Genomic DNA, 12,296 nt, shown 5'->3' with positions numbered 1-12,296 from the left:
ATGTAGGTTCCTACATAAATTACCAAACAGTGCAACATACACACATAATGGAAGTGGTCACGAATGCAGACACCTTCCCCTCATTTACATGCATGCTTTTTTAAATACCAAAAACGCTGTCACATACTTCAGTTTCACACACTTCAGCTTCTCCTGGTTAAAACTTCCTGTATTGAACACTGGTATAGATTTCCACTTACATTTAACAGTGAAAACTACAAAGATAATAATTAAGTTTTCCAATTTAATACTGCCTTAGTCTTCTTACATCATATACTTAAAGATATTAATAGAGGCCCTAAAAATAAGCATCATACAGAACAGCCAGGAGAGATACCTAATACTCAACAAAATGCAGTCAAGGGGATGAGCACCACAGCTATTTTTAGCAGGAATAAAATTTTCTTTTATATAGGAATTAAAAGACTAATTAATTTTGTGGGAAAATGAAAAGGTTGAAACCGAAGCACATCAAACACGTTGCAAGCAGCTGGCATCTGGGGGTACCCCTCACCTCCCCGGCACATGGCGTTCAAGCAGGAGAATGCTATTTTTGGCATCCTTCATTTCAAAATTTTGCTACATTTAAATTGTGAAATGTATCACTTCTAGGCCACCCAGCAAGTGCATCAAAGAGAAGAAATTACAGCTACAATTAATATATAAAAATAAAAGTATCTATACTAAAATATTATATAAACAATGTACCAACGTACCACAGGGTCAAAAATCAGTGGCTGATCACCAAAATCTAATACAAAGGAAATTTTCACTTCTAAACACTTTTAAGGTTTTGATGTTATTTAAAATTAAGTAATCAAGAAATAAATTAATACATTTCAGAATTTTAAAAATATAGTATCGGGGGGAAATGTGTTTCTTTTAATGTGACTCAAGTTTGATTACATCATGATTTCAAATGAATATTATTTCAGACTTAAATTCTATAATTACACAATAACCTGAATTTAAATAAACTCTCAAAGATTAAAAAAAGCCGAGAGATGACAGCACTTAGTTTAGCCAATTTAACTTTAGAGACAACTGATGAGTTTATTCCCTAGATTTGAGCACAGAATAAGAGCTTCAGCTGTGGAATATTCTACCTAAATATATATTATCATCTAGCATACATGAGTATTCTGTAGCAAATTTCTGAAATGTTTTGAAGACAAAGTGAGCTTCAACAGCCCTAAGATATGAATTTAACTACCTTGTACCTAAGCTTATGTAAATGACTAAGACAACGGAAAAATAAATCACAGCAGGAAGAGACCTTGGGAACTTTTCCACATAGTGATAACACCACAGAAATAAAACCCAATTTCCTTCATTCACATCAGTGTGTAAGCACTGCATTTCTTTTAGTTTCTTAAATTGATTATTTTGAGATTGGTTTTTGGTAAGTAATTTTTTCCCCCAAAATATTCTATGTATGGTCAACACAAAGCAAGCTTCAATGCACAGCTTTTATTACCACTGCAGTTAAACTCAGGATAACAAATGTTTAATTGTCATAACATTCTTGAAATAACCTACTTACAGGATAACTGACAAAAAGTAAAGAAAGGAAAACATTTATATTAAAAAAAACCAAACAAGCTGCAGTATTCAAACAGTATATCATAGAGAATGTACCATCCAATCAAATATTTAATGATTTCCAACAACCAACACCTCTAAGAGTGTTAACAGGAGTGAAACAAAGTGTTTTAAATCATCTTTTTAATTCCTTTTACAATTTCGTAAGTGGAACGGGTAACCCTGTAAAATAATCCACTGACATTTTTAACGAGGAGGAAGTACCAGATGACACACACAGTTAATGCTCATCCAGAACTATCTGCACAGAAACAAACATTCCAAGTCCCAAGGAGATCTTATCTGGTACCAAGATGAGGCTGGCAGTATCAATAGTCCTTAGTTAATTATTTCGAAAGAGTAATAATTAATGTCTGGGGGAGGTGGAGCGGTTTGATCTAGATCTTCCTATGCAAGACATTCAAAGTTTTACCACTTAAAACATGAAGTATGTTTCCCTTGGCAGAGGTGCTCTGCGGGGAAAAGTGAGAAATTCTCCTTACAAGCTAAAAATGGCATGGCTTGAAAGTGTCAGTTCCCAAATGTTTTAAGTATCCTATTTAAATAAGAGAAACAAAATAGATTGTAAGTAAAATGATCTTTTTTTTCAGATTTTTATCCATTCTTAAAGGAATAAAAGCAATGCAACTGAAGGCTGGGGGCCGTGCTGCTCCAACTGCCTTAAGCAGCGCTACGAACTGATGCTTTCTGCCCCGAGAGACCCCGGGCACGCTCAGGTACCCACAGTGCGAGGTCCAGCGCAGACTGGGTGCCAGACAGCTCCTCAGGCAGGTTCCACAGCTTGTTGAATGCCATGGTGCCAAAGCCACGCTGACACCGACACCTGTACTACCGGAGAAGGTCAAACTGCACAGACAGAAGCCGCAACGCCCGAGGAAATGCCCTGCTCACACACGGGCGCCTCTCCCCACCTCCGATCCCCACTGCACAACAGGAAACACCATCACTTCACCGGAAAGGCTTGGAGGGATTCATAAATTTGGGGGTTCTTTCATATCACATTAATCTTCTATTACCAGAAAGTACTTCAGCTATATCTAGCACATACCGCACTTACACAGCACTAGGTTGCTCGCCGAATCCCTTACTCTGATAAACAACACAGCACACGATGCTGTTCAGGCACGTTAAACTTAAGCCATGTTCCAATGCATTACGTGCTCCCCAAAGAGTGCCAGAGCTTTCCTAGATTGCACATCGTAAAAGTTACTCTTCCTTATAACTTATCCACAAATAAAAGGCTGTAAAGTCACAATATAGAGGGCAGTGGTTCCTAGTTATTTTTAGCCCAGACCAGCTGACTGCTGTAGTTCAGATTGCGATTTGCTGAGAGTAATAAAAGAAAATGAATCTGACAGTAAAGTAAGGAAATAGAAGGAAAAAGATGGAGGTTCTATGGATTTTCACTATTAATTGATTTCTCACAATAATATTCAATGACTACGTTTAGCATTTAAAGAATAAAAAAATTGTTTCAGAATACATTTCTAAAATATTTTTGTGTATGCTAAAATGACCGCTAGTGGCAGAGCAAAATAATGGAACCCAAAGATCCTGCCCTTTGCATTTTTGATGCAAGTACTATTACACAAAGCTTTAATGAAATTCAATAGCACCAACTACTTTTCATTTATTGCTCACAATAAAATACGAGTAACTGATAAAATAAAGATCTTGCTAAAGACTCCAGGAGAACTAGAAGGCAATACTTCATTTCAAATAAAATCTGAATAGTGGAAAAGCAGGGAAATATAAACCTGAAATTTTTCAAATACAAGCAAAACAACACCCTGCGAAAGTTTTAGGTTCTTGGAATACGTCCCTTCTGGAAGTTCGACACTCAAAGTGTTCTAAAACCACAGACGACCTGTACCAAAGTCTGAACGCAGCCGCCCGCACGCCGCAGGAGCCACTGCCGGCCGTCCTGGGAGAGGATGCCCAGGCAGGGTCCCGGCTCCCCCGGTCACAGCGCTCACCCTCTGCCACGGCTCCTCCTGTTCGCTCTTCTCCGCTTCCTGTTGCTCCCTTCCATCTCCTCTGTTTTCACATGAATAACTACCACGATGGCGTAAATGCAGGGCAGGTAAACTCTTGTCAGGCACAAACCCCTTCCAGGGTGGGGGAGAAGAGAAGAATTAGCCCACACAAGTTTCACCCCAGAAGCTGGAACTGCCTGGCTCTGGAGGCAGGGCAGGGCAAGCCGAGGCGTTTCAGGCTCACTCTCCTGCCCCACCGCCCCAGGCTCCAGCACAGCCCTGCAAGGAAGCAGGCTGGGATGCCAGCATTCGCCGTCTCCAAACTAAGTTCTGTACTCTCCCTCCAGCTTGAGAGCTGCTAAACTAGAGAGAATCTCACTCAAATTGAGGTTAAAGGAGGAGCTGGAGATGAAAAAGGTGTTCAAGAACAAAAGAAGCAATATCAGTAAGTGCAAATACTTCTACAACTGAGTGCGTTTATAGCTATGTTATACGTTGTATTTTTAATACATCTCTGTTTCATTCCATCAGTTTCAAATAAGGAAACATCCCAAAGATGGTGATAGCATGCTGAATTTGTTGCTATCTGCAGAAATTAGTTACTATAAATAGTCTTTCCAGGCTTTTTAAGACACAGCTGTACCAAGTTTCCACCAGAATCAAAATCACTAAGACATCAATTTACTGCATCGTTGTCCATTCCACAAAGGTTGTGACAATATCCCCCCACCAGCCCATTTTTTTTCAAGCCATCCTGGACACACATTTTAATCTCACTATCTTTAAAGATGGAACACCATCTGCAACAAGCTTTTAAAAAGTTTCTTCTCTGTAAAGAGAATCCAGCAATGATAACAAGATACGGTTAGTATGACTGGATAAAACTTTGCTGTGTTAATTATGACCCAAAACCAACGCCATAGTCTAGAAGGAGGATTCTAAATTTTAGAATTATAGTACAAGTCACAGTCTGTCCTTAATATATGTTCACCTCTTCAGCCCTTACACACAACGTTGTGGCTGCAAACAGTGATTTAACAAAGCCAGGGTAGTAGACACTATCAATATCCATAATAAATTGCAAAAAACCCTCAGACCCGCATGGATATCCTAAGTTAAATCCTGTAACGGACTAAAACAGAGGAAGCAGTGTACTGACTTCCCAACCCAAATACATAAAATCTTTTAACTGTGAAATCAGAATTTGGATTCACACCTGTCAAGCAAGTGATAAAACGACAATACTGGAGCAGTGACAAGCTTGGGTCTGGCATGGGCAGGGTTGTTGCAGCTTACAGAAACTCATCACAGAACTGAATTAATGCGAGCTAAATGGATGATCTTTGGAACAGATTACACGGGAGCAAGAGGCTGCTGCGAAAGGTATCCATTATACATTTGTTCTCATTCAAACAACCCTCGAGTCATGTATCGTCAGAGGAGGTTTAGAAGAGAATACACTCCCCCATCAGAAAACTAAACGGAAGAGTAAGATAACATAACTCATTCTTCAGGTGTAGCAAGTTATAAAAATAATTCCCCATTGAAAGCTCAAATTAACTGACTCTGCTTCCAGACAATGACCTCCGCTGTAATATTCTGCTTGAAAAAACACAACTTCCCACCAGCCAAAAAACCCCACACCTCGTTCTGCAGAATAAAGAGCGAGGGCAAACACAGGAGCAGCTCCGATCACGCAGCACTGCACAGACTGCACTGTGCCACTGCTCTGTTCTTACACTGACTCATCCCTTCAATATGCAAACTCCTTAGGACAAGGATTCCCGTAAAGCATAAATACATCTTTGCACAAGACTTTGTACCACAATGATGAAAAACAACAACAAAAAAAGCGCCCTTACATATTTATCTGATGTCCTTGATTCTGACACAGTCTGCAGCCTAAGCACCGCTAAGTATCACTGGTTTACAGGTGGACAAAATACTAGTCCTAGTCTACCACGCAAATGAGACTCCATGCAATTACATTCTTAATGCTTTGGAGAGCCTTAAATCAATGACAGAAGTGCAGAGTGTTACTGTCTAAAGACAACATTTAGAAAAAAGAGGTATTTTGAGTTGAGAGTACCATAAGCATGTTATGTTCGGCAAGTCCACGTGTGAAAAGAAAGCCTAAGGGTGTGCATACACAGGTTAATAAGCAAAACTAGAACATCTGGATCTCTGATAAATTTCTGCCTTTTAAACATATCAGTAATCTATATGTAAAAAGTTGTGTTATCAGAGATCTCGGTATTTTTCTCAGGAGGCAGCATGCAGATTTTTTTTAACCCTGAAAGAAAACACCGTCTTCACAAATGGCTCTTTTCATAAAAACTGATCTGGAGATACAGATGCGATTTTAAAAAACACACTGGTTTAGTGCATTCTTCTAGAGAAAGCTTAGAGTTTCCCATCAACACAAACCCCATTTTGGACACAGCTGTTCTGAAGGCGAGCAAGCTTCGACATTTTAAATTGTTCAATAGATTCTTTGTGTAAACTGGTCTCACGAGATAACAAATAAGATATACAGAGAAAGGTTTCCACATCCTGACTCCACTTGAAAGCAATTCCCATTTTAAACCCAGCACTGACTAATTTTAGAAATATTATGCAGATACTACACGTGTTAAATAATAACCAGTGTTCTACATCTCCTAAAACCAAAGTCCAAAATATGCAGTAGCAAAAAGATTTTTTTTCTATTTTCAGTTTGAAATTTTTGAAGGATTCATTACCACGAGTGCTGGAAGCAACTGACGTTTTATCCTGTGTTAACAAGTAACACAGAACTCATTATCTTCCTTCAGGGCTCCCACTTCAAGTGCCACATCAATGCTTTGCAAAGTTCTGGCGCTGTAATTGCCACTACGCTTTCAAGAAGGGGTAAGTGAAGCTCGTGGCACTTGTGCAGAGAGAGCGTGAGACGGCGAGGAAGGGAAAGGCTGGGAGCACTTGTGTCGGGGGTACATGATAGGCAACTTTAGAATTAGGACACGCTGTTATAAAACACAGTAGGACATCAGTTTCTAAGAGCAGACATGTGGCCTTGAAAAGCATCCTCATGGCAACATGGATTATGCCATTAAAACAAATTAATAAAATATCAAAGTTGAAGGCTAAGCAAATGTTAAAGGGTTGATTCATAGCCTTAATGCTTTCCTTTTGAACGCAGACATTAAGGCAGCATTCCTTCAAAAATAAAGAGGGAACATAACTAGTGAAGTCGAGACTAAATCTGGAATTATAAGCAACTAAAAACCTGCAAGCTTTAACTCTTGGAAAGCCACACGTGCATTTAGGCGACTGCCCACCAAGTTGCACACAGGCAGACTTCAAACGGACAGAAAACCCGAACAAACTACAGAATTCACTTATGCAACAGTCAGAGAAACAAAACAGTTGGAGAGAAGCCACACGAACCCAACTCCAACTCGGTCTGCTCGGATTTCTGAAAAGAGCTCATTCACACAGTCCGCACTTCGCTGTTTAGCACAGCTGCTTCTAAAGCCACTCCCCATTCTAGTAATGTTTTTCCCATCCTATTTCACAAAAGACTTAAACATATTTCCAACAGATGCGTTTTGTACTCCAGTAATTTAGTGATATTTCCTGATGACTGGTTAACACAAAAGCTGTAGCTGGTTGATCCAAAGATTGCATCTGTTACCCTGCATCTCACCATCAGGTCAGAATGAATTTCTAACTGCAGAAAGAGATACCACAGAAGAATAAATTACTCTGTTTTTAAGCCTTAACCTAGGGATAAATGATTTGCCCATGCAATAAGAGCTAGAATTAAGGGTTATCTTTTTTCAAAATAGGCTGTGACAAGAAAAAAATCCCACAAAAAAGTAAACATTTTCTTATCAATATTACAGATGGCACAACAGAAAATACCTTTTGATCATTTTCTCAAGCAAGATCATTCTCTTTCCCATCACCCATTAGATTTCTGTCAGGCTCTTAATTTAATTAACTGCATACAGCAAAATAACCTGAATAGAAGAACTCATTCGCCCTAAAACTCCATAGTAACTACAGACAGAACCTGGTCCAAGGAGCAAGCTTCTCCTACCACAACACACATACCCAGGGCCATCACCTGAGCTTTCCTTACACACACAACAGCACAAGAAGAAAGCTGCACATTAACTGACAGGGACTTACCTGCTGAGAACAAGTTTTAAGTATACAATATTCTGCTCCATCGATAACTATATTCTAAAATAAGGGGGGAGAATGAAAACAAAGCATCCTCTCCATATCACTAAGCCTGGCAGAACTCTCTTTGCTGAGAAGTATGCAGGGTCGTGGTCTCTCCCTAAGGGGATCAACACTGCGGAGCATGGTAAAGTTATCCACATTATTTCACACAGTGCATTTTTGTATTATATGTGCACAGGGGATGAAGCCTTTCTGAGCTGCCTAGGAAGTAGGGTTGCATCTTCTCACTGCTGCTTCTTAATTACCGTTAGGAGATGCATGTATAATGAGAAAAATCTTTTGCATGATCCGGAAGTTGACCACTCTCTCCTGATGAGGTATAGAATATAATCTAATGAATGTTTCAGGTGGCGTTTATAGCGCTGTCCTTACATACAGCCGTAACAAGCATAATTTAAATTATATCAACTATTTATATGACAGAATATTTTTATGTAAAATTTTAAGAGACATTATCATGCTATTAAATTGAAATTTCAATACCAAGCTCAAGCAAATAATTCACACTTCAAAAAAAAAAATACACATGGAAAGTGATAGGGTAATACATGCACATATCAGCACAACTAGTGTCTCTCTAGGTTACTATATCTTCTGTATCAAGGGTTTCTCTACTAAGTATTAAAGCAGAATTCTGCACAATATGAGGCTTCAGTTATTCAGAGGATCTCTGCACTGCAAATAAAAATAAGTATTAAAGCCTATACTATTAACTACAGATTAAGGTCAGATCCCAACAGTTGTTCCATATAGACCAACGTAACAGATAGACGTTCATTGACCGCGATACTGATCCATTCATACAAAGCAGCTTGCAAGATCCAGGCTTTAAAATATTAAGAACATTTATTAGCTCAACATGCATACAATCCTACACTCTTTTTACAAAGAGTACCCCGACTGCAGAACTGATATGAATTGTGTTTTGGAAGTTCTGCAAATAAATCAGTTCTGCTACCTGCTGGCCAGCCTAGTTTCCATTCTCACATTCTCTTCATATTTGATGGTTCTAAAATTAACCCTACTGATTTTATCACCCATTTCCTTTTCATTTTGCCATGTTAAATGTCAAATGATCCATATGTCTGACACTGCCCTTTTAATTATTACAACAAAAGCTTAAAGATGATACCACACACATCCCCCCCCTCCCCTTCAAAGCAAGGCTCAATAAAACATAGGCAATGGTAAGAATTTAAAGGTCAATATTTGAATAAGTTGAACAAAAGCCAAGAAAGAGCAAGATTTATTAGAAATTTAATCCTACAGTAAGTTCTACAATTAGTACTCTTTCTAATGTATTGATTTAAATTACAAAATAAGCTCCATGGATAGTGTTTAGGACTTCGTTAAAATTTAATGAGGATATTTATCAATGCTTTTTGCAAAAAGCTCGTTATAAAACCCTGCATAAACCCAATTAGACCTCCCTAACACATTCATGACGTCTTATTCCCTTAATCAATCCTCAGCTATACATTTACTTAAATAATCAATACTCCAAAATTGTGATGTGTCCACAAATCCATGGCCTTGCACCAATGAATCTGTACACTCGGTACCTACTAACATGAAGCCTCAGTCACTGTCAGTCACGTTAACCTAACCACCCACGTTTTATTGTTCTAAGGATTCAAAAGCACTTAAGATGACAGTAGCAGTAAAAAGCCTTGGGACTTTATATGCCCATTATGGTGACTGGGCTGTTTAACAGCTGGAGCTGCAGTTGCACCATATGATTACCACACGCACAACGAGAACACAGACCCGGAGAGAAGTTTAAGGCACAGGCAGGAAACAAAAGAATCCGATGGAAAGACCGTCGTCTACAAAAGCCAGGAAAGGGATGCAACAGTGACAAAGGTTCATCCTCCCTCTTCCCAATATAGAAAGGGCTCTATTATCAAATATTTTACAGTGTTCTTCTTACATTTTCTATTCTATTTATAAAAAAAAGAAAGCTGGACTAGGACAAGGCATATTGAGCAAAAGTGAAAGTCAAGCATATCTGCTCTGTTCCATCTGTCCCAGATACTAAAGCAGTTCTAGGCTTCCAGGGATGTCATGTCTGATGGACTTTCAGGAGTACCCCCGAACCCCCTGAAGACAGCACCTGTCATCTTCAGAATACTTGTTGTCAAGTATCCAAACCCAGAATTATGTAAAACATTTACTACCATGAAGCAATAATGCAGCATATACCAAATTATGAAGAAAATACAAGCCTTAAATATTTGTAATATAATGTATTCCTATTCTAAAATTAAAGTGACACTTGGCCTCGTACGAGGTTTAGTAATATACAACATCATTCTAGTTTTGCAAAGTGTTCAAAGAAACCCTAGCTCAAGCTTAATTAAACGACCAGAACTTTATACAAACATGACAACTAAACCGTTCCTCATTACACAGCATCAGGAAGCTGACACAAGGCTTTAGTTTTGCAGAAATCTTAGAAATAAGCTTTGCTGACTTCTGCGCATGTCAACAAGGGCGGGCATCAGTTCCACAGCCCGCGGTATTCATCAGGCACACCTGGATACCTAAGGCAGAACAAAACACTTAAAAGTACCACTCAGCGAAACAACTGGCAGTAGCATACAAACACCACAGCGTCAAATCATCTAATGCAACAGCGTGCTGTGCGGTTGGCATAAGGACTGTACCATCTATTAGGAAACAATACCATTTCTAAGAAAAATGTACAAAACATATCCACCACTTGCACTTTAAAACCCTCTTCAGCAACTACGCAGTTTTTCAACGCTCCTTTTTCGAGGTAAATCAGGGATATTACTGCATAGGCAATTCAGAAACTAACACTAAAGAACCTATACTATTTGTACCAACACATAGGCCAGATTTAGACAAGCAAATAGCAACACAAAGAAATAAACTGCCATGAGAAAAAACAACCTTTTGCCCACTGATATATTGGGATAAGAACAGAATTTTAGTAAGTTTTCATATTCAACAAAATGCACTTTTCACCCCAGAGTCTTCATACGGTTGCAACAGTTGTGCTTGTTTGTCACGGACATGCAATGCAATGGAGACACCCCAAAAAACAGTTTTACTAAGCTGCATGAGATTTATTGAGCCTTTACTGTGTTTTAAAGGCTCACACCTGAGGATCTCTCCATAACATCAAAAGGAATTCTGAGCAGTACCTCGGCATCAAAATATTTGAAAACAAATAAAAATAAAATAATGCTTTTCTCCCTTCTTTCTGTAATCTTGCAACATTTGTCTCAACAGGTCTATGCACGTACAGAAGAAAGAAACATCCACACACAAGAGCGTACCTATTGCTTTCTACTGTGTTTGCATCCGCTTGCATTAACAGAGAAGTTCCATTTTATAAAAATATATCCAACAGATGTAATTTTCAAAGCCGATGACAAGAAAGGAAGATATAAAACTGACATACTTGGAATACTCTCAAATTTAATTCATTTAAAGTTAGCAAACAAGGTAAGAGCAATCCAAAATCTGACTAATTTTAAGGCACATCACAAATTCAATCAACTAACCGGCCACGATGGAAAAACTTAAAAAAATATATATGCCCTTACAATCAATTCTGTTGCATTAGTTTACTTCCATATTTATTGTAACATGATTATTTTTTAACATTTCCTCCGAGTCAAACAAATTGCTAGGTTGAAATCCATTTATTTTATAAAATTCTGGAATAGGAGAAAATTGAGATGCCCAGAACCTGTCATCGGCTAGCAGGATGTCTTCATCTTCAGATGCACAGAAATTCTCTGTGGCTCAAAGCATGTGTGCAAAAAACTGGAAAACCAGTTCAGGTACCAGGTAGCAGAGAACAGGCAGCACTAAGTAACGCTTCTTCGCCCGGAGAACCAGAAGGTGCCATGGAAATTCACGCAGTGTGATACGGGAGCAGGAAGAACAACACTGCAGAGACGTACTCTAGCAAGCAAAAACAATTGGGGGTGTCTGTCTCTATCAAGCAAAAACAATTGGGGGGTGTGTGTGGGTGTGTGTGTGTGTGTGTGTGTGTGTGTGTGTGTGTCATTTTGCACTTTCCTAAAGTTTGTTTCAACTCATCTGCAGAGAAAAGTGGTAAGAATGCCAACCACCATTACTAACAATAACATCTGAGGAAAACCTTAAAATCAACCCTCTAAAACACTAACCACACAACAGCTTTCCATAAGATAAGGCCTATTTTTGTACTCTTTGCCAGAACAAAAAGATTCACCTTTTTTTAATATTAATAACCAATTTCTTGAGCACAAGAATACTTTGAAGTGGATTCTGGCTGACGTCCCGGTGAGTAAAATAAAAAACAAAATAAAACCCCCAAACAGACTAGAAGTTGAAAGAAGATAAACTATTCTTCCAACTCCTCCTCGTACATGAATAATGTTTTGTTTACTGAGGAACTGAAATAACACATTTAGCACACATTCCACAGAAGTTAAAAAAGCTATTAATTTTAAATGAAAATGAAGAGTG

The 12,296-nt window shown here is 38.6% G+C and overlaps 1 protein-coding gene across 1 annotated transcript in view; it reads right to left on the bottom strand.

Moving 5' to 3' along the window:
* PRKCA (protein kinase C, alpha) overlaps positions 1–2,397 on the bottom strand; it is a 133,173-nt gene extending 130,776 nt beyond the window's left edge. The window contains exon 1 of the mRNA XM_009894802.1: positions 2,277–2,397. Within this exon, the coding sequence (XP_009893104.1) occupies positions 2,277–2,397 (121 nt within the window). The remainder of the gene's footprint in view (positions 1–2,276) is intronic.
* Between the last annotated feature and the right edge of the window lie 9,899 nt (positions 2,398–12,296).

The sequence above is a fragment of the Charadrius vociferus genome, unplaced genomic scaffold (genome assembly GCF_000708025.1).
Source record: "Charadrius vociferus isolate BGI_N301 unplaced genomic scaffold, ASM70802v2 scaffold321, whole genome shotgun sequence".
In the NCBI taxonomy this organism is placed as follows: Eukaryota; Metazoa; Chordata; class Aves; order Charadriiformes; family Charadriidae; genus Charadrius; species Charadrius vociferus.
Note: the sequence above shows the minus strand (reverse complement) of the source record. Positions and strands in the feature narration are given on the sequence as shown.